The sequence below is a fragment of the Salvelinus fontinalis genome, chromosome 15 (assembly GCF_029448725.1).
Source record: "Salvelinus fontinalis isolate EN_2023a chromosome 15, ASM2944872v1, whole genome shotgun sequence".
Taxonomy (NCBI): Eukaryota; Metazoa; Chordata; class Actinopteri; order Salmoniformes; family Salmonidae; genus Salvelinus; species Salvelinus fontinalis.
Window position 1 is genome coordinate 23,760,000 of NC_074679.1, and position 23,818 is coordinate 23,783,817.

A 23,818-nucleotide genomic window follows, 5' to 3' on the forward strand; every position below is an offset into this window, starting at 1 on the left:
AAAATCGTGTGCACCCGTTGTGCACCCCAGTCATCACGGACGCATTATCAGTGCCAATACCCTGAAGATTCTCTTTTTTAAGGTTACACTTCTCAAGAAACTCAACTACCGCCTTTGCTATTGATCTGGCATTGCCCCCCTCCAATTCAACCAGCCCAAGAAATGTGGACACAATGGTAATTGTTTTAGCACTGAAATACCGAATCACCACACCCGGGTATTTCGAGACACTGACATCAATGAACTCATCCAAAAGGAGACTGAACTTCTCATCCCCCACATCTGATGTTACCATTTTGATAAATTAAGGAGCCAGTATTCCCATAATCATTTCTGTGCACTTGGTGCATTTGGAAGTTTGTTGCTGCCACAGAATCTGAAAAGGCAGCTTTGCAAGCCATACTTTAAATGGTTGCATGCTAGCAGCAAACAATGATCTGCAATGGCCATTGCCATAGTAGCTTCTGCGCTTTTGCAGTTATCCACTTTCTTAACCAACTGTGGTAATGTAGACTGTGTTGCAGGGTTGTATGGTTTTGATTTATTTATATGCTTTGCTGTAGCACAATGTTTTTTGATGTCATACATTTTTGCAAGCATATCTGATTTGCAATACACACAGTATGCCCGACAATCATCCCCAATTACTGTGTCACACCCTGGCCTTAGTTATCTTTGTTTTCATTATTATTTTAGGTAGTTCAGGGTGTGACATGGGGAAGTTTGTGTGTTTTTGTATGGTTTAGGGGGTTAAGTAGAGTAGATGGGTTAGTGTTTAGTATAGATGTCTAGGAAAGTCTATGGTTGCCTGAATTGGTTCTCAATCAGAGACAGCTGGTTATTGTTGTCTCTGATTGGGAGCCATATTTAAGGCAGCCATGGGCTTTAGCTGTTTTGTGGGTAATTGTCTATGTGTAGTGTTTGTGTCAGCACTATCTGTCTTTATAGCTTCACGGTCGTCAGTTTTGTTGTTTTGTTAGTTCGTGTATAGTTGTTTGTTTTCTCTCTTCTTAAATAAAATATGTATTTTGCACACGCTGCGCCTTGGTCCAATCTCTCACAGCAAGACGATCGTGACAGAATTACCCACCAATCTAGGACCAAGCGGCGTGTCAAGCGGCAACAGGACCCACCTACACAGGATTCATGGACATGGGAGGAGATACTGGATGGTAAGGGACCTTGGGCACAACCGGGAGAATATCGCCTCCCTCGTGAAGAGCTGGAGGCAGCTAAAGCCGAGAGGAGGCGATATGAGGAGGCAGCACGGAAGCAAGGCTGGAAGCCCGTGAGTACAATCCAAAAATTTCTTGGGGGGGGGCTTAAAGGGAGTGTGGCGAAGTCAGGTAAGAGACCTGCGCCTACTCCCTGTACTTACCGTGGAGAGCGAGAGTACGGGCAGACACCGTGTTACGCAGTAGAGCGCATGGTGTCTCCTGTACGCGTGCATAGCCCGGTTCGGTACATTCCAGCTCCACATATCGGCCGGGCTAGATTGAGCGTTGAGCCGGATGTCATGAAGCCGGCCCAACGCATCTGGTCACCAGTGCGTCTCCTCGGGCCGGCTTACATGGCACCAGCCTTACGCATGGTGTCCCCGGTTCGCCTACATAGCCCGGGGCGGGTTATTCCACCTCCCCGTACTGGTTGGGCGACGGGGAGCATACAACCAGGTAAGGTTGGGCAGGCTCAGTGCTCAAGGGAGCCAGTACGCCTGCACGGTCCGGTATTTCCGGCGCCACCTCCCCGCCCCAACCCAGTACCACCAGTGCCTCCTCCACGCACTAGCCCTATGGTGCGTGTCTCCAGCCCTTTACCACCGGTGCCTACACCACGCACCAAGCCTCCTGTGTGTCCCCAGAGTCCTGTGCGTCCTGTTGCTGCTCCCCGCACTAGCCCTGAGATGCGTGTCCCCAGTCCGGTACCACCAGTCCCGGCACCACGCACTAGGCCTAATGTGCGCTCCCAGGGTCCAGCATGCCCTGTGCCTTCTCCCCGCACTAGCCTGAAGGTGCGTGTCTTTAGCCCGGTACCTCCAGTTTCGGCACCACGCACCAGGCCTACAGTGCGTCTCAGCCGGCCAGAGTCTGCCGTCTGCCCAACGGCGCCTGAACTGCCCGTCTGCCCAACGGCGCCTGAACTTCCCGTCTGCCCAACGCTGTCTGAACTGTCCGTCTGCCAAGTGCCGAATGAACTGCCCGTCTGTACTGAGTCTTCAAAGCCGCCCGTCTGTATTGAGCCTGCAAAGCCGCCCGTCTGCCATGAGCCTTCAGAGCCGCCCGCCAGACAGGAGCCGCCAGAGCCTTCCGCCAGACAGGAGCCGCCAGAGCCTTCCGCCAGACAGGAGCCGCCAGAGCCTTCCGCCAGACAGGAGCCGCCAGAGCCTTCCGCCAGACAGGAGCCGCCAGAGCCTTCCGCCAGACAGGAGCCGCCAGAGCCTTCCGCCAGACAGGATCAGCCAGAGCCTTCCGCCAGACAGGATCAGCCAGAGCCTTCCGCCAGACAGGATCAGCCAGAGCCTTCCGCCAGACAGGATCAGCCAGAGCCTTCCGCCAGACAGGATCAGCCAGAGCCTTCTGCCAGACAGGATCAGCCAGAGCCTTCCGCCAGACAGGATCAGCCAGAGCCTTCCGCCAGACAGGATCAGCCAGAGCCTTCCGCCAGACAGGATCAGCCAGAGCCTTCCGCCAGACAGGATCAGCCAGAGCCTTCCGCCAGACAGGATCAGCCAGAGCCTTCCGCCAGACAGGATCAGCCAGAGCCTTCCGCCAGACAGGATCAGCCAGAGCCTTCCGCCAGCCATGAGCAGCCAGAGCCTTCCGCCAGCCATGAGCAGCCAGATCCGTCAGCCAGCCATGAGCAGCCAGATCCGTCAGCCAGCCATGAGCAGCCAGATCCGTCAGCCAGCCATGAGCAGCCAGATCCTTCAGCCAGCCATGAGCAGCCAGATCCGTCAGCCAGCCATGAGCAGCCAGATCCGTCAGCCAGCCATGAGCAGCCAGATCCGTCAGCCAGCCATGAGCAGCCCAGCCAGGATCCGCCAGAGCCGTCATCCAGCCAGGATCCGCCAGAGCCGTCATCCAGCCAGGATCCGCCAGAGCCGTCATCCAGCAAGGATCCGCCAGAGCCGTCATCCAGCCAGGATCCGCCAGAGCCGTCATCCAGCCAGGATCCGCCAGAGCCGTCATCCAGCCAGGATCCGCCAGAGCCAGCCAGCCAGGATCCGCCAGCCAGGATCCACCAGAGCCAGCCAGCCAGGATCCGCCATCCAGCCAGGATCCGTCCCTCAGTCCGGAGCTGCCGTCCCTCAGTCCGGAGCTGCCGTCCCTCAGTCCGGAGCTGCCGTCCCTCAGTCCAGAGCTGCCCCTTATCCTGGTGCTGCCCCTTATCCTGGTGCTGCCCCTTAGTCTGGTGCTGCCCCTTAGTCCGGTGCTGCCCCTTAGTCCGGTGCTGCCCCTTAGTCCGGTGCTGCCCCTTAGTCCGGTGCTGCCCCTTAGTCCGGTGCTGCCCCTTAGTCCGGTGCTGCCCCTTAATCCAGTGGGGTTCATGTGGAGGGTGGCCATTGGAGGAGGCTACGAAAGCGGGTAGTGACTATGGTGGGGTGGGGACCACGACCAGTGCCAGAGCCGCCACCGTGGACAGACGCCCACCCAGACCCTCCCCTAGACTTTATGCTGGTGCGCCCGGAGTTCGCACCTTAAGGGGGGGGTTATGTCACACCCTGGCCTTAGTTATCTTTGTTTTCATTATTATTTTAGGTAGGTCAGGGTGTGACATGGGGAAGTTTGTGTGTTTTTGTATTGTCTAGGGTGCTGTGTGGTTTAGGGGGTTAAGTAGAGTAGATGGGTTAGTGTTTAGTATAGATGTCTAGGAAAGTCTATGGTTGCCTGAATTGGTTCTCAATCAGAGACAGCTGGTTATTGTTGTCTCTGATTGGGAGCCATATTTAAGGCAGCCATGGGCTTTAGCTGTTTTGTGGGTAATTGTCTATGTGTAGTGTTTGGGTCAGCACTATCTGTCTTTATAGCTTCACGGTCGTCAGTTTTGTTATTTTGTTAGTCCGTGTATAGTTGTTTGTTTCTTGTTTGTTTTCTCTCCTTAAATAAAAGATGTATTTTGCACACGCTGCGCCTTGGTCCAATCTCTCACAGCAAGACGATCGTGACATACTGGCTTCAGCCACAATTTAAATTCAGGTACAGACTCCCACTCTTTTCTGTACTTCTGACTGTACAATTTTGATTGAGACATGTTAATTGATGTTGTAAGTTCTGTTCAAGATAAAACATTTGTGACCAACTATATTAATTGAGTTTGTCTCGTCGAACGCATACTACTGCTGCTGCAGTCAGCCAACAATGATTTGCAATTTGCTGAAATTGCTGCTGGCCTGCAGTGTTGCCAACTAACTCCTCAGTAAGGAAAGTAGCTATTGGCTGTCCTAAAAGTCGCTAGAAGTCGCTAAATGACGCCATCACCTAATTTGCATAATTGGCCATGTGCATGTAATTGTGATGGACACTGTAGGAGAGGAATAATGTTGTGGGAGAGACAGAAAGTGAGTAAAAAACACCCTAAATATGTTTAGAACTACAACTGAGCAAGCTGCAGAGAGTGGCACACACAGCGAGTAAGAACCAGATATCAGCACTTTATGGACCCCATTGTTAATCCATCATAACAGAGACATTGTCAGTCCCTATCCCCAGAAGTTTCTCTTTTTTAAGACAACACTTCTCGAGGAAAGCCACAACAGCACAGGCTATAGATTTGGCATCTCCTCCCTCCAACTCAACAAGCCCCAGAAATGTTGATACAATTGTCTGCTTGGTGTCACTAAAGTACCTTATCACAACCCCCAGGTACTTAGAAACACTTACATCCGTGGACTCATCGAGGAGGAGGCTGAAACGCTGGTCACCCACATCTGCGACCAACTTTTTCAGAAAGTATGGTGCTAGAACACCATTAATAATTTTTGTGCACTCTGTCCTGTGCATTTTGAAGTGGGTAGCAGCAGTGGAGTCTGAGAAAGCAGCTCTACATGCTTCTCCAATGTGATCATGTAACATAACTTTAAACCGTCCCCTCGCCCCGACACGGGCGCGAACCAGGGACCTTCTGCACACATCAACAATTGTCGCCCACGAAGCATCGTTACCCATCGCGCCACAAAAGCCGTGGCCCTTGCAGAGCAAAGTGCAACACTACTTCTAGGTTTCAGAGCAAGTGACGTAACTGATTGAAACGCTAGTAGCGCGTACCCGCTAACTAGCTAGCCATTTCACATCCGTTACAATCACATGCCAGCATGGAACATTGTTCAGCGATCGCTAATGCCATGGTGGCCTCAGCCTTTTTTGCAGTCAATTTTTTTTTCCTTAAATGGCAGCTTGTTTTAGGTGGAACTGTTATAAGGTTTTGCCTTTTGAGTGTTTTTGAGTTGTCATGTGTTTTTTTACAACACTAAGTTTGGCGTAGAAATCAGCCTTACAATACAGGCAGTATGACCGTGTATCATCACCAATAAACGGCTTCAACCAGCCTTTGAATTCAGGGTTTGATTCCCACTCCTTTCTGTATTTTTGAGTGTACAGTTTAGACAGACATGATGAGCTAGCCAGCTAGATGTTTAGCTTATGTCACAGAGGCACACACACAGTGGACAAGGTGAATAAGTGACTGAGGCTGTGTGAGTCAAATGCAGTGATTTATTTTTGTGCAGTGATTTATTTTAGACAAAGAACATTTTACATTTACATCCCGTCCTGAATGTAAGCCAGGGCGGAATAAGCAAGTGGCGGCTTCCCGCATGCGCGATTCTGTCACAACTTCTGCCGAAGTCGGTTCCTCTCCTTGTTCAGGCGGTGCTCGGCAGTCCACGTCACCAGTCTTCTAGCCATCATCGATCTATTTTTCATGTTCCATTTGTTTTGTCTGGTTGTCGCACTCACCTGGTTTCAATTCCATAATTACATGTTGTATATGTTCCCTCTGTTTCCCTCATGTCCTTGTCGGGAATTGTTTATTGTCAGTATGTGTGCTTTATGTTACTGGTGCGATACAGGTTTTTGTGCCCATGTGTTTTGTTACGTTTGTATGCCGGTAGTTATGTACATTAAATGGCTCTGGCTATTTGCCAAGTTCTGCTCTCCTGCGTTTGACTTCCATGCCACCAATTAAGCACCCCTTGACAGATTAATTTGCAGTCTGGATCTCCTGATCTGACTGCAGCGCGAGGGCTGGGCCGCCTGTGAGTGTTTTGGGGTGGGATGTTCCCCATCCCCATTTAACAAAGTTCCAAATACATTTTTAAAAGTAGCTAAATTTGTTGCTAGGTGCTGTTTGAAAAAGAAGTCGCCAGGGTAGTCTGAAAAGTAGCTAAATCTAGCAACAAAATTGCTGAGTTGGCATCACGTGACGTGATGGCCTAGTTATCGAAGATCCTTATCTAATTTCTTTTTCACAGGAACAAGAAACGGTTGACTTTCGTTTCTGTTTGCCTGCTCTACGACAATGGACATGGATCTTGTTCCGGCAGGTCGTGACAACCAACACCCTGTCAATCAAGTTTCCAATGCGGAATGCTTGAAATGTCCAATATGCACACCGAGATGTATACAGACACACCCTAAATTGGCGCGCTTAAGTTTCGTTTCCCAAAATTTCTAGGCACTGCATTATTTAACCCTGACCCAGTCTTTTCCCCTGCAGTCACTGATACAGTCCCTGAGGAACCATGGATCTTTGAGTAACCTAAACCCCTAATGTATCTGACTAAATCTAAATTGTGTGAAGTAGGCTAGGCTAGGCTACAGTAACAATAACCAATGCATACATGTGGCATGCAATTTTCATGTAAATATATTTGCTCATTGTACATCCTTGCTTTTTTTAAACAGTTACCATTATTGCGGTCACAGCAGCAGCAGGTGAGACGTTTGCCATGCTATTTAAAAATCGACTCTGACATAGTTAAAAAGGTAATATATTATCAATTACCCTGTGTCAATTTCATTTCAAACCAAAAACTGATGAGAAGACAATATGAAATTTCATAGAAATACCAATATTGTGGATAGCCTAGTTTAATTTAAGTAGGCTAAGCTACCAGCAAAATGCCAATTCAACCCATGGTTACAGGTGCATAATAAAAAGCATAGCTAGCTACACATGTTATATCATTTGCCGTTTTCACATCTAATTTTGAGAGATTCCATTTTTTGTTAACATTTTACCCAATGACTTCAATATGCTACTTAGCCAACTGTAGTAAGCTACAATTTAAATATTTATTTTCACTTTTAAGGGGGAGCGGTGGTCTTGGCTCCAGTTGCCCTAGGATTTGTAGGGTTTACCGCCGCTGGCATCGCCGCAAACTCTGTTGCGGCATGATGGCATCGGCAGCCACTGCAAGCGGAGGTGGTGTGTTGGCTGGAAGCACCGTTGCTGTTCTGCAGTCGGCAGGTAATGAGTCACATTCTCATGTGTTTAAATATCATATTTAAAAATCAGTTTACATAATTGTGTTGTGTCCAATACAGTGGCAACCTTACAGAACCATGTTGTCAATTAATTGCTATTAGTCACAGAATCAATAGGAATAAGATCTTGTGATAATCTCCAACTATACTTTGATCATCTCTCTTTATGATCTATTTCTTCCACCTTTATTTTGCACATTAGATCATTGAAGACCTCTTATTTTTAGACAAGACTATGATACCCTGGTGCCTGAGGTACATTCTGTTTTGAATGCCACAGTGACCGATGTATGTTGTGTTGTTTCCCACTAGGTGCAGCAGGGTTAGCTGGGTCTACAACCGCAGTGGTGGCTGGTGTTGGAGGAGCAGTGGGATGGCTCACCGCTACAGCAGCTGCACTCATCTGATGATCCAAATATTGATGATTGATAGCGGTCTCTCTTGTCAAAGACAATTTTAATCACAAAGATCACCTCTTTAAATATATATATCTTTTAATCCTTTATTTAGGGATACATATAAACACTAGATAAGACGGTGAAGGAATGCTTTGTGTTTAAAAAAATGTTATATTGAAGTTCATATCTGCAATATTGTGTGCAATGAAGGCAAATTATGACTGACTTGTTCTGTTTGGACATCTTGCTCAGCTGCACTTTCAAGCCCAGTGCTTTTTATACCTTACTTTTTTATATTTCAGTTTAATACCTTTATCTCAATCAAAGGTCAGGTGTTGCCAGATATAATGTAAACATTTGTCTGGTGTCTTTGTCTCTATATACACTATGTGTCAGCTAGGGATGGAAATTAGTTTAGTCTTTGCAACATGATGTTTTCCAATTGAGTTGAGTAGGCGGCTTTCTTAAAATCTGTACCTCACTGGTCTGTTGTACAGTGCAGTGATGTAAAGTAAAAATACTTGAAATACTACTTAAGAACTTTTTTGGAGTATCTGTAATTTACTATTTATATTTTTGCCAACTTGTACTTTTACTTCACTACATTCCTAAAGAAAATAATGTACTTTTTACATTTTCCCTGATACCAAAAGTACTTGTTACATTTTGACAGGAAAATAGCCCAATTCACACACTTATCAAGAGAACCGCCCTGGTCATCCCTACTGCCTCTGATCTGGCGGACTCACTAAACACAAATGCTTAATTTAATATATGGAATTTGAAATGGTTTGTACTCTTACTTTTGATACTTAAGTACATTTTAGCAATTACATTTACTTTTGATACTTAATTATATTTAAAACCAAATACTTTTATTCAAGTAGTATTTTACTTGTTGACTTTCACTTGAGTCATTTTCTATTAAGGTATCTTTACTTTTACTCAAGTATGACAATTGAGTACTTTTCCACCACTGGTACAGTGTCTATGGTTGCATTGGTTTGTCCTTCTTTAGGTTTTAATGGCAGACTACACCAATTGCCGTATTGCAGTCACCAACTGTACAATCCATTGTACTTTGTGATACGGTAATACAAAATTGGGGAAAAGGAAATTTACCCTGCCAACTATTAGCCCTCAATAAAAAACCCACCACCCCTTTCCACCATTTAACCCCATCTAATCCTACAGCAGACCAACTGTCTAGGGGGACAGAACACTTACACTCGAACACCCCCTGCTATTTTTCTACAGTAAAACCTCGCAATCCCAAGTACTTCTCTGCCTGGATTTTTAATTTAAAGACCCTTTCTCCCTTCAGTCTCAACGTAGACATTGCTCTGAAGCCATTCTTGGGATTATTGTGTTTTTGCTATCCATTGTAGATGTTTCTTGGCCTATGTAGCCAAATTGTATCTATGATCGAATATTATCCATTCATGCTTTTTTATATGTTCTATTTATGTCTGTAAATCAACCAATGAAATCAAGCTTGGTTCAAATCAAGCCACCATGATTACAGACACCTCTGTGTCTCCTTTCAAAGGCTATAAATTAGTGGCCTGCAGTGTTTGTCATTATACCCTGATGAATACAGCTCGTCTGTCGCACATTGGTTATAAAATGATCGCATCTGACCTAGAGTGTGAGTTGATCCTTTTCAAGTGTTCTACTCCGCTAGCCATCAACTTGCGTAAACAGGTGTTGTTTATTTTGCCTCCAGTAGGGTGAACAGGCCATAGTTTGGGTGGCTGAGGTCCTTGATGATCTTCTTGGCCTTCCTGATGATTTGGGCTGACCACACTACCCTGTGGAGAACCCTGCGCTTGTGGACGGTGTAATTGACGTACCAGGCGATGATACAGCCCGACATGATGCTCTCAATGGTGCATCTGTAGAAGTTTGTGAGGGTCTTAGAGGCCAAGCCAAATTTCTTCCGCCTCCTGAGGTTGAAGAGGCGCTGTTGCGCCTTCTTCACCACATTGTCCAGTAGCTACAGCGCATTTGGAAAGTATTCAGACCCCTTCCCTTTTTCCAAAATGTTTTACGTTACAGCCTTATTCTAAAATCGATGAAATACATATTTTTCCTCAACCTACACACAATACCAGATAATAACAAAGCGAAAAGAGGTTTAGAAAATGTTGCCAATTTATTACAAATTAAATTAAAAATACCTTATTTACATAAGTATTCAGACGCTTTGCTATGATACTCGAAAGTGAGCTCAGGTGCATCCTGTTTCCATTGATCTTCCTTGAGATGTTTTGACAACTTGATTGGAGTCCACCTGTGGTAAATTCAATTGATTGGAAATTATTTGGAAAGGGACACACCTGTCTATATAAGGTCCCACAGTTGACAGTATATGTGAGAGCAAAAGCCAAGCCATGAGGTCAAAGGAATTGTCCATAGACCTCAGAGACAGGATTGTGTCGAGGCACAGATAAACCCTTTTTTTTGCTGCCTAAACAATGACTGTGCTGTGTACAGCGGCACTTGAGGGGAGTCAATTTGTAAAAAATAAAAAACAATGCTATATCTGTGCGCTGACTAGGCTTACTAATGTCCTATTCAGTTTGAGAGGGAGAGCGTGAAGATGAGGAGGACCAGAGGTATTTACATTTTTTTTTTATTCCACATTAGCTGCTGCCAAGGCAGCAGTTAATCCTCCTGGGGTCCAAAGCTTGCTACTGATTTAATAGATTTTAATTCAAATTAAATGGACATGATTATATAAAACCACGCTTTAGTCCGCAATGCTTTATAATAGAAACAAGCTGGCATGACTAAGATGTGACTCCGATGCATTTGCAATATCTTTGGTTTGTCTCTATGACATTCAGAGGCTGCGCTACAACCTTCTATAGCCGAAGAGCAGTGGGTTTACTGCCATTTTTTTAGGTGAGGGAGCACAAAATCTACAGACAGATTGAATATCATCAGTGGCGCAGCGGTCTAAGGCACTGCATCTCAGTGCTAGAGGTGTCACTTCTGGTTCGATTCCAGGCTGCATCACAACCTGCTGTGATTAGGTGCACAATTTTCCGGGTTTGGCTGGTGTAGGCCGTCATTGTAAATAAGAATTTGTTCTTAACTGACTTGCCTAGTTAAATGAAGGTAAAATAATGTTATTATTAATACCCTCAAACACCAAGTTAGGCATACCTCATTTCAAAGCAGGCCATTACCACTGTCTATCGTGAATGATAATTATTCAGGTTTTACCGGTGACATTTCCAATCTGCATGTCATTTGATCTCAAATCAGTTTCATGGGAATATGCATTCAGATCTGGTTGAATAACTGTTTTGCAAGCGAATTAAGGCAGATGGAGATGACTATTAGCATTTCCTGTATTCTTATTTTGTTTCAATCAAATGTTACGTTCCCCAGCAAGAAAACCCAAAAATGTCACTCAAACAGAAGGGGGAATTAACAAAGAGTCACTGACAACAACCAAAACTAAACAGGTGGGGTTTTAGGAGGGGTTCTGAAAGACACTCATGGGGGTGTCCACTTAAAGTTACATAGCAACAACTGGGACGTAAAAGACACCCACCATGAGCGCCCACTGAGAGGCAAACAAAAGAAAAACCCACAGCAAACTTAAAGACAGGAAGTAAACCAAAAAGATTTGCAAAACAAAAACAGGGAAAATTAGACAAAGGAATCTTTTTCTCGAAATCAAATAGGGAGAGACAATTAAAGGTGTTCACCCTCCACATCTCTCAAAACTGGAGCACTGGGCCAGCCATTCTTAAATATCACCTGGGCCAGCACAGGTGAAACACCTTCTGACTAACGAGGTGACACCAAGCCGTGCGCCATACATGCTAACGTGCTAAAAGTCCAACCTCAAAACATAAAGGGTAAAACCAAAACCTGTAACACAAAGCATAGTCTGCGTTGTTGAGTTTTGGCTGCATGAGGCAAAATATTTGACTATGCAGCTTCAGATAAGAAATGACTGAGAATGTGTTTTTGGTGTAACATATTATAGGCCTACTATATTACAGTAGGCTTAGGTCTACATGCTATTACATCCGGATCTGCTATGTAAAATACTAATTAATCATTGTGTGATCTTGCAGGACATTGATTCAGCTTTTTCTTGCAAGACATTGATTAAGCTTTTACTTTACTAAACCAGCATCATTGTGAGAAGTGATAATCTTCTATTTGTAATAATAATAATAAGTGATGAGTAGGACTATTAGATCTAGAATTCATTGAGGATCAGCTATTTCAGTTGTAACTGGTTCTGTTACGCTACATTTTTTCAGTTGATAAACAATTTTAGCACTGTCTCAAACTTAGACAATCAAATCTAATTTTATTAGTCACATGGGCCGAATACAACAGGTGTAGACCTTACAGTGAAATGCTTACTTACGAGCCCCTAACCAGCAGCACAGTTTAAAAAATACGAATAAGAATAAAAGAGCAGCAGTAAAAAATGAAATAACAATATATACAGGGGGGTGCCGGTACAGAGTCAATGTGCGGGGGCACCGGTTAGTTGAGGTAGTATGTACATGTAGGTAGAGTTAATTAAAGTGACTATGGATAGATGACAACAGAGTGGCAGTGGTGTGGAGAGGAGGGGGGGGGGGGGGGGGGGGGGCTTCCTCTGACACCGGCTGGTATAGAGGTCCTGGATGGCAGGAAGTTTGGCCCCAGTGATGTACTGGGCCGTTCGCACTACCCTCTGTAGTGCCTTGCGGTCAGAGGCTGAGAAGTTGCCATACCAGGCAGTGATGCAACAAGTCAGGATGCTCTCGATGGTGCCGCTATAGAACCTTTTGAGAATCTCAGGACCCATTCCTATTCCCTGAGGGGGAATAGGTTTTGTTGTGCCCGCTTCACTACTGTCATGGTGTGCTTGGACCATGTTAGTTTGTTGGTGATGTGGACACCAAGGAACTTGATGCTCTCAACCTGCTCCACTGCAGCCCCGTCGATGAGAATGGGGCCGTGCTCGGTCCTCTTTTTCCTGTAGTCCACAATCATCTCCTTTGTCTTGATCACATTGAGGGAGAGGTTGTTGTCCTGGTACCACACAGCCAGGTCTCTGACCTTCTCCCTATAGGCTGTCTCGTTGTTGTTGGTGATCAGGCCTACCACTGTTGTGTCACCGGCAAATTTAATGATGGTGTTGGAGTCGTGCCTGGCCGTGCAGTCATGAGTGAACAGGGAGTACAGGAGGGGGCTGAGCACGCACCCCTGAGGGGGCCCTATGTTGAGGATCAGCGTGGCGGATGTGTTGTTACGTACCCTTACCACCTGGGGGCGGCCCGTCAGGAAGTCCAGGATCCAGTTGCAGAAGGTGTTTAGTCCCAGGGTCCTTAGCTTATTGATGAGCTTTGAGGGCACTATGGTGTGGAACGCTGAGCTGTAGTCAATGAATAGCATTCTCACATCGGTGTTCCTTTTTTCCAGGTGGGAAAGGGCAGTGTGGAGTGCAATAGAGATTGCATCATCTGTGGATCTGTTGGGGCGGTATGCAAATTGGAGTGGGTCTAGGGTTTCTGGGATGATGATGTTGATGTGAGCCATGACCAGCCTTTCAAAGCACTTCATGGCTACAGACGTGAGTGCTATGGGTCAGTAGTCATTCAGGCAGGTTACCTTAGTGTTCTTGGGCACAAACACTATGGTGGTCAGCTTAAAACATGTTGATATTACAGACTCAGACAGGGATAGGTTGAAAATGTCAGTGAAGACACTTGCTAGTTGGTCAGCGCATGCTCGCAGTACACGTCCTGGTAATCCGTCTGGCCCTGCGAATGTTGACCGGTCTTCCGGTACAGCTGGTGCTCTCATGATTGTTTCAGTGTTATTTGCCTCGAAACGAGCATAGAAGTAGTTTCGCTCGTCCGGTAGGCTCGTGTCACTGGGCAGCTCTCGGCTGTGCTTCCCTTTGTAGTCTGTAATGGTTTGCAGGCCCTGCCACATCCGACGAGCGTCAGAGCCGGTGTAATACGACTCGATCTTAGTCCTGTATTGAGGCTTTGCCTGTTTCATGGTTTGTCGGAGGGCATAGCGGTATTTCTTATAAGCTTCCAGGTTTGAGTCCCGCTCCTTGAAAGCAGCAGCTCTAGCCTTTAGCTCAGTGAGGATGCTGCCTGTAATCCATGGTTTCTGGTTGGGATATGTACGTCATCGATGCACTTATTGATGAAGCCAATGACAGATGTGGTGTACTCCTCAATGCCATTGGAGGAATCCCGGAACATATTCCAGTCTGTGCTAGCAAAACTGTTCTGTAGCTTAGCATCTGCTTCATTTGACCACTTTTTTATTGATCTAGTCACTGGTGCTTCCTGCTTTAATTTTATATCCTCTTTTTTAACAATAGCCTGTATAGGAATCAAAACCTCTCCGGTGCTGCAGCATGCTCTCATTCATTGTCATGCTCTGTTGAGCTTCTTTTTATATTCTGTTTGTCTCCAGTCATGTAAAATGACATAGAATTGCATGAAATGTGTTTATAAAAGGCAATTTTTTCTCGGACTGAAAATAAGATGATTGATTCATGCAGTGCTTTTATTATAATGGATATATTTTCACCCCCCACTTGTCTGCCGGTGGTCTGCGAATCCACAACCTTCTGGCTACTTTGCCATGAAATGCTTACAAAATGAAGAACAGTTTCTAAAACTGCATATTTATTATGGCTCTGGTCTTTCCTTGGAGTGAGGGTAAACGGTAGGCATGTTCTCTGCTATTCACTTTGTTTTAGTTATTATTTTGGGTATAGGGAAGGGTCACTTTTTTTTCAAGTGTTCAGGGTAGGTCGGGTAAAAATATATACACTGCTCAAAAAAATAAAGGGAACACTTAAACACAATGTAACTCCAAGTCAATCACACTTCTGTGAAATCAAACTGTCCACTTAGGAAGCAACACTGATTGACAATAAATTTCACATGCTGTTGTGCAAATGGAATAGACAAAAGGTGGAAATTATAGTCAATTAGCAAGACACCCCCAATAAAGGAGTGGTTCTGCAAGGTGGTGACCACACACCACTTCTCAGTTCCTATGCTTCCTGGCTGATGTTTTGGTCACTTTTGAATGCTGGCGGTGCTTTCACTCTAGTGGTAGCATGAGACGGAGTCTACAACCCACACAAGTGGCTCAGGTAGTGCAGCTCATCCAGGATGGCACATCAAAGCGAGCTGTGGCAAAAAGGTTTGTTGTGTCTGTCAGTGTAGTGTCCAGAGCATGGAGGCGCTACCAGGAGACAGGCCAGTACATCAGGAGATGTGGAGGAGGCCGTAGGAGGGCAACAACCCAGCAGCAGGACTGCTACCTCCGCCTTTGTGCAAGGAGGTGCACTGCCAGAGCCCTGCAAAATGACCTCCAGCAGGCCACAAATGGTTTTTGCTCTGACATGCACTGTCAACTGTGGGACCTTATATAGACAGGTGTGTGCCTTTCTGAATCATGTCCAATCAATTGAATTTACCACAGGTGGATGATCAATGGGAACAGCATGGACCCGAGTTCAATTTTCAGGCTCATAGCAAAGGGTCTGAATAGTTATGTAAATAAGGAATGTTTTTTGTTTTTTTATATAAATGTGCGAAACCTGTTTTCACTTAATCATTATGGGGTATGGTGTGTAGATTGAGGATTTTTTTATGTAATCAATTTTAGAATACGGCTGTAAAGTAACAAAATGTGGAAAAACGGGAAGGGGTCTGAATACTTTCTGAATGCAATGTACGTTTGCTCCCGTTTGTGGCTTGAAGCAATGAGTGACGTATTTAAAGGGTGAATGTGTTCCCCAACCCACAACCCAACCCCTCCCTCGTTCAGTACAAACCATTCCGCAACATAGCAAACGTTCAAGCGAACTGAACGCACCTCAGGATCAAATCCTGTTTTTTATACAGTATGACTTTACTCGCATAAAAACTGTTGGACACATGGTTATTATGCCAAATACTTACTAATATTATGCAGAGTTAATGATCAATAAAGCTCACCCATTTTGATGTTGTCCATTGACGTTCTTGAAACTGAAGGATATCCGGTCAAACACACAAACCCAGCAATGTGATGTCAGACGTTACACTTCCCTGTATATATATGTCTATTGCTGCGTTCATAACCATGTGGGAAGGGAGAATTTACCACACGACTGGGAAAAATCCACTTGAACGGCCGCTCCAACAGTTCATTAATAGTGGGAAACTTGTCTATCATCCCGAGCTCTGACTCCTCCCACATGGTAACCTCTGATGTTACCAGTCACCTATTAAGGAAATGACCTCGATAACAGTTTTATTGTTGCAGTTAAATGCAACAAAAAAATCTAAAGTGGTTTTTGAACACAATAATTTGTTTACAAGCATGATAGCTGTACTTTTCATTTCTCAACGAGTTCAAAGCACATGAATGCATCCAACTAGTATTTACAACTTCACAACTGTTAACTTTACACCTCCCACTTGGTTTTGAACGCAGCATATGGTTCCTTCACAAGCAGCCTGTTTCCTGACGCATCCCAACAGGGCTGGGTTTCCCAAAAGCATCGTAGCACAAAGATCATCTTCATTCCATTAAAACTAAATGGACGATCTTTAGTGCTACGATACTTTGGGGAAACTGGAGATCATTTATGATGTTGAAAAATACAACACAATTTTAAATTGTTTGTTTATGATGGATAATTCATGATATTAAAAGATACAACACAGACGTCAACCATTCTAAAAGTAACCTATAACAGACTGAGAACAGCCTCATTCCTTGTTCGATTTTAGTGAAGTCCTCTCCGAGAGACGAGAGGTTTTCCAATCTCTCCCAAAATTTCTCTAGGTGTGTGTTTTTCTTCCCAGTGGGCATACGACGTGGGGACTGAGGAGTATATCTGTCTGTAATAAATCCCTTTTTTGGGGAAAAACTCATGGGTGGGGGAGCCAGGCCCAGCCAATTGTAATGGTTCTCGTGTCTTATATCCAATGAGTGTATGGCCCACAAATCCTATGTACATGTTTATATACACCGAACAAAAATATAAATACAACATGCAACAATTCCAAAGATTTTACTGAGTTACAGTTCATATAAGGAAGTCAGTCAACTGAAATGAATTCATTAGGCCCTAATCTAAGGATTTCTAAGGACATGACTGGGCAAGGGTACAGCCAAGGGTGCAGCCACCCTTGGCCAGTCATGTGAAATCCATAGAATAGAGCCTAATTTATTTATTTCAGTTGACTGTTCACTGACAGATTTGCTGTGTGTTCCCGATTGTATGCATGCCTCGTCATTAAGCAGTTCCAAGATGGCGTAGCAGTCAGATGTCTTTGTCCTGTCCCTTGTATGTCTTTATACATATTTTTCTGCGCATATCTTAAAATATTTTCCTAAACAGCAACTTCTAAATACTCTCCTGCAACCCGCCTCACCCAATGTGACGTGGATCTGCTTTTTTTTCTAAAGTATTTCTATTTACTTCGGATCTGGAATCCCTCAACTGAAGATAGCTGGTCGGTAGTTAGCTGGCTATCAGTTAGCAAACCATTGCTAGCGGTTATCAGCTTACCTTTAGCTCGGAAAGCTCTCTCCAGTTCGAACAACGTGACTCAAACCAGAGCATAACGGACCTATTTCTCTCCATATCCCCGGATTCCTACCGCAAACTCTGAACATTTTCATCTGGATCTTCGCAACTAGCTAACCGCAATCCCGGGTGACCACTCCTGGCTAGCGTTTCCATCCCGGAGCAAGCGCCAATTAGCCTGAAGCTAGCCTGGACAGGGCCTCCTGTGCTACCACCGAAGCCCACTCCTGGGCTACAATATCCGGACCCCTTCTACTGTCGGTACGGGGCACGGAACCCCGCCGATCCTCTACGACTGGAATACCGACATAATCTACCCGAGGACTCCAACAGGCCCCTCAGGTGCGACGCCCGCTGAAGGCCCATTCTGCTAACCTGCTAGGCCTGCTAGCTACCTGGAACCCTACTAATTCCACGACTGGTCTATCGACGTCACCGCACGAAGAGGCGAAAACAGACTTACCCCATCGCGACGTCCCCCAAAGGCTAACTTGCTAGCCCCGGTCTGCTAACTGCTAGCTTGCCGGCCCCGGTCTGCTAACTGCTAGCTTGCCTGCCCCGGTTTGCTAACTGCTAGCTTGCCTTCCCCGGTCTGCTAACCGATAGCCCCTGCTAACGGCTTGCTTGCTAACCCGGTCTGCTTACTGCTAGCTTGTTTAGCCCCGGTCTGCTAACTGCTAGCTTGTTTAGCCCCGGCCTACTAACTGTTAGCTTGTTAGCCGTGTCCCCAGTCAACCCAACCACTCACTGGACCCATATGTTCACTTGGCTACGCATGCCTCTAATATCAATATGCCTCGTCCATTACGGTCCTGGTTAGTGATTACTGCCTTATTTCACTGTAGAGCCTCTAGCCCTGCTCAATATGCCTTAACCAACCATGTTGTTCCACCTCCTACATATGCGATGACATCACCTGGTTTAAATGTCTCGAGACTATATCTCTCTCATCATTACTCAATGCCTAGGTTTACCTCCAATGTACTCGCATCCTACCTTACCTTTGTCTGTACACTATGCCTTGAATCTATGCTATCGAGCCCAGAAACCTGCTCCTTTTACTCTCTGTTCCGAACGTGCTAGACGGCCAGTTCGTATAGCATTTAGCCGTACCCTTATCCTAACTCTCCTCTGTTCCTCTGGTGATGTAGAGGTTAATCCAGGTCCTGCAGTGCCTAGCCCCACTCCCACTCCCCAGGTGCTCTCATTTGTTGACTTCTGTAACCGTAAAAGCCTTGGTTTCATGCATGTTAACATTAGAAGCCTACTCCCTAGGTTTGTTTTACTCACTGCTTTAGCACACTCTGCCAACCCGGATGTCTTAGCCGTGTCTGAATCCTGGTTTAGGAAAACCACCAAAACCCTGAAATCTCCATCGCAAACTATAACATTTCCCCCCAAGATAGAACTGCCAAAGGGGGCAGTGTTGCAATCTATTGCAGAGTTCTGTATTACTATCCAAGTCTGTACCCAAACAACTCGAGCTTCTACTTCTAAAAATTCACCTTCCCAGAAACAAGTCTCTCACTGTTGCCGCTTGCTATAGACCTCCCTCTGCCCCAAGCTGTGCCCTCGATACCATATGTGAATTGATTGCCCCCCATCTATCTTCTGAGCTCATGCAACTAGGTGACCTAAACTGGGACATGCTTAACACCCCGGCCATCCTACAATCTAAGTTTGATGCCCTCAATCTCACACAAATTATCAATAAACCTACCAGGTACAACTCCAAATCCGTAAACACGGGCACCCTCATAGATGTCATCCTAACTAACCCGCCCTCCAAATACACCTCTGCTGTTTTCAATCAAGATCTCAGCGATCACTGCCTAATTGCCTGCATCCGTAATGGGTCTGCGACCAAACGACCACGCCTCATCACTGTCAAACGCTCCCTAAAACACTTCTGCAAGCATATCCTGGAATGACATTGACCTCATCCTGTCAAATCAAATTTTATTTGTCACATACACATGGTTAGCAGATGTTAATGCGAGTGTAGCGAAATGCTTGTGCTTCTAGTTCCGACAATGCAGTAATAACCAACAAGTAATCTAACCTAACAATTCCACAACTACTACCTTTTACACACAAGTGTAAAGGGATAAAGAATATGTACATAAAGATATATGAATGAATGATGGTACAGAACGGCATAGGCAAGATGCAGTAGATGGTATAGTGTACAGTCTATACATATGAGATGGGTAATGTAGGGTATGTAAACATAAAGTGGCATAGTTTAAAGTGGCTAGTGATACATGTATTACATAAAGATGGCAAGATGCAGTAGATGATATCGAGTACACTATATACATATACATATGAGATGAGTAATGTAGGGTATGTAAACATTATATTAAGTGGCATTGTTTAAAGTGGCTAGTGATACATTTTTACATAATTTCCATCAATTCCCATTATTAAAGTGGCTGGAGTTGAGTCAGTATGTTGGCAGCGGCCACTAAATGTTAGTGGTGGCTGTTTAACAGTCTGATGGCCTTGAGATAGAAGCTGTTTTTCAGTCTCTCGGTCCCTGCTTTGATGCACCTGTACTGACCTCGCCTTCTGGATGATAGCGGGGTGAACAGGCAGTGGCTCGGGTGGTTGTTGTCCTTGATGATCTTTATGGCCTTCCTGTGACATCGGGTGGTGTAGGTGTCCTGGAGGGCAGGTAGTTTGCCCCCGGTGATGCGTTGTGCAGACCTCACTACCCTCTGGAGAGCCTTACGGTTGTGGGCGGAGCAGTTGCTGTACCAGGCGGTGATACAGCCCGACAGGATGCTCTCGATTGTGCATCTGTAGAAGTTTGTGAGTGCTTTTGGTGACAAGCCGAATTTCTTCAGCCTCCTGAGGTTGGCGCTGCTGCGCCTTCTTCACAACGCTGTCTTTGTGGGTGGACCAATTCAGTTTGTCCGTGATGTGTACATCGAGGAACTTAAAACTTTCCACCTTCTCCACTACTGTCCCGTCGATGTGGATAGGGGGGTGCTCCCTCTGCTGTTTCCTGAAGTCCACAATCATCTCCTTTGTTTTGTTGACATTGAGTTGGAGGTTATTTTCCTGACACCACACTCCGAGGGCCCTCACCTCCTCCCTGTAGGCGTCTCGTCGTTGTTGGTAATCAAGCCTACCACTGTAGTGTCGTCCGCAAACTTGATGATTGAGTTGGAGGCGTGCATGGCCACGCAGTCGTGGGTGAACAGGGAGTACAGGAGAGGGCTCAGAACGCACCCTTGTGGGGCCCCAGTGTTGAGGATCAGCGGGGTGGAGATGTTGTTACCTACCCTCACCACCTGGGGGCGGCCCGTCAGGAAGTCCAGGGCCCAGTTGCACAGGGCAGGGTCGAGACCCAGGGTCTCGAGCTTGATGACGAGTTTGGAGGGTACTATGGTGTTAAATGCTGAGCTGTAGTCGATGAACAGCATTCTCACATAGGTATTCCTCTAGTCCAGATGGGTTAGGGCAGTGTGCAGTGTGGTTGCGATTGCGTCGTCTGTGGACCTATTGGGGCGGTAAGCAAATTGGAGTGGGTCTAGGGTGTCAGGTAGGGTGGAGGTGATATGGTCCTTGACTAGTCTCTCAAAGCACTTCATGATGACGGAAGTGAGTGCTACGGGGCGGTAGTCGTTTAGCTCAGTTACCTTAGCTTTCTTGGGAACAGGAACAATGGTGGCCCTCTCGAAGCATGTGGGAACAGCAGACTGGGATAAGGATTGATTGAATATGTCCTTAAACACACCAGCCAGCTGGTCTGCGCATGCTCTGAGGACGCGGCTGGGAATGCCGTCTGGGCCTGCAGCCCTGCGAGGATTAACACGTTTAAATGTTTTACTCACCTCGGCTGCAGTGAAGGAGAGCACGCAGGTTTTGGTAGCGGGCCGTGTCAGTGGCACTGTATTGTCCTCAAAGCGAGCAAAAAAGTGATTTAGTCTGTCTGGGAGCAAGACATCCTGGTCCGCGACGGGGCTGGTTTTCTTTTTGTAATCTGTGATTGACTGTAGACCCTGCCACCTACCTCTTGTGTCTGAGCTGTTGAATTGTGACTCTACTTTGTCTCTATACTGGGACTTAGCTTGTTTGATTGCCTTGCGGAGGGAATAGCTACACTGTTTGTATTCGGTCATGTTTCCGGTCACCTTGCCCTGGTTAAAAGCAGTGGTTCACGCTTTCAGTTTCACGCAAATGCTGCCATCAATCCACGGTTTCTGGTTTGGGAATGTTTTAATCGTTGCTGTAGGTACGACATCGTCAATGCACTTTCTAATGAACTCGCTCACCGAATCAGCGTATTCGTCAATGTTGTTGTTGGACGCAATGCGGAACATATCCCAATCCACGTGATCGAAGCAGTCTTGAAGCGTGGAATCAGATTGGTCGGACCAGCGTTGAACAGACCTCAGCGCAGGAGCTTGCTGTTTAGTTTCTGTTTGTAGGCTGGAAGCAACAAAATGGAGTCGTGTTCAGCTTTTCTGAAAGGAGGGCGGGGGAGGGCCTTATATGCGTTGCGGAAGTCAGTATAACAATGATCCAAGGTTTTACCAGCCCTGGTAGCACAATCGATATGCTGATAGAATATAGGGAGTTTTGCTTTCAGATTAGCCTTGTTAAAATCCCCAGCTACAATGAATGCAGCCTCAGGGTGTGTGGTTTCCAGTTTACAAAGAGTCAGATAAAGTTCGTTCAGGGCCATCGATGTGTCTGCTTGGGGGGGAATATATAAGGCTGTGATTATAATCGAAGAGAATTCCCTTGGTAGATAATGCGGTCGACATTTGATTGTGAGGAATTCTAAATCCGGTGAACAGAATGACTTGAGTTCCTGCATGTTGTTATGATCACACGACGTCTCGTTAATCATAAGGCATACACCCCCGCCCCTCTTCTTACCAGAAAGATGTATGTTTCTGTCAGCGCGATGCGTGAAGAAACCAGCTGGCTGCACCGACTCCGTTAGCGTCTCTCGAGTGAGCCATGTTTCCGTGAAGCAAAGAACGTTACAATCGCTGATGTCTCTCTGGAATGTTACCCTTGCTCGGATTTCATCAACCTTATTTTCAAGGAATGGACATTGGCGAGTAGTATGCTAGGGAGTGGAGCGCGATGTGCCCGTCTCCGAAGCCTGACCAGGAGACCGCTTCGTTTGCCCCTTTTACGGCGTCGTTGTTTAGGGTCGCCGGCTGGGATCAGATCCATTGTATTGGGTGGAAGGCAAAACACAGGATCCGCTTCGGGAGAGTCATATTCCTGGTTGTAACGATGGTGAGTTGACGTTGCTCTTATATTCAGTAGTTCCTCCCGACTATGTAATGAAACCTAAGATTACCTGGGGTACCAATGTAAGGAATAACACGTAAAAAAAACAAAATACTGCATATTTTCCTAGGAACGCGAAGCGGCCATCTCGGTCGGCGTCGGGATGGCCGCCTGTCAGTAGATGATGCCTGGCTATTCTTTAAAAGTGCCTTCCTCACCATCTTAAATAAGCATGCCCCATTCAAAAAATGTAGAACTAGGAATAGATATAGTCCTTGGTTCATTCCAGACCTGTCTGCCCTTGACCAGCACAAAAACATCCTGTGGCGGACTGCATTAGCATCGAATAGCCCCTGTGATATGCAACTTTTCAGGGAAGTTAGGAACAAATATACACAGGCAGTTAGGAAAGCTAAGGATAGCTTTTTCAAACATACATTTGCATCCTGTAGTACTAACTCAAAAAAGTTCTGGGACACTGTAAAGTCCATGGAGAATAAGAGCACCTCCTCCCAGCTGCCCACTGCTCTGAGGCTAGGAAACACTGTCACCACCGATAAATCCACTATAATTGAGAATTTCAATAAGCATTTCTCTACGGCTGGCCATGCTTTCCACCAGGCTACCCCTACCCCGGTCAACTGCCCGGCACTCTCCACAGCAACCCGCCAAAGCCCCCACTTCTACTTCACCCAAATCCAGATAGCTGATGTTCTGAAAGAGCTGCAAAATCTGGACCCCTACAAATCTGGACCCCCTCTTTATAAAATTATCTGCCGAAATTGTTGCAACCCCTATTACTAGCCTGTTCAACCTCTCTTTCGTATCGTCTGAGATTCCCAAAGATTGGAAAGCTGCCGCGGTCATCCCCCTCTTCAAAGGGGGAGACACTCTAGACCCAAACTGATATAGACCTATATCTATCCTACCCTGTCTTTCTAAGGTCTTCGAAATCCAACAAACAGATTACCGACCATTTCGAATCCCACCGTACCTTCTCCGCTATGCAATCTGGTTTCAGAGCTGGTCATGGGTGCACCTCAGCCACGCTCAAGGTCCTAAAGGACATCATAACCGCCATCGTTAAGAGACAT

At 45.9% G+C, this 23,818-nt stretch overlaps 1 protein-coding gene across 1 annotated transcript in view; it reads left to right on the forward strand.

Annotated features, from left to right (window-relative positions):
• LOC129811581 (interferon alpha-inducible protein 27-like protein 2A) overlaps positions 1 to 8,380 on the forward strand; it is a 33,798-nt gene extending 25,418 nt beyond the window's left edge. The window contains exon 4 of the mRNA XM_055863008.1: positions 7,797 to 8,380. Coding sequence (XP_055718983.1) covers positions 7,797 to 7,891 — 95 coding nt within the window. The 3' untranslated portion in view covers positions 7,892 to 8,380. The remainder of the gene's footprint in view (positions 1 to 7,796) is intronic.
• Positions 8,381 to 23,818: the final 15,438 nt, after the last annotated feature.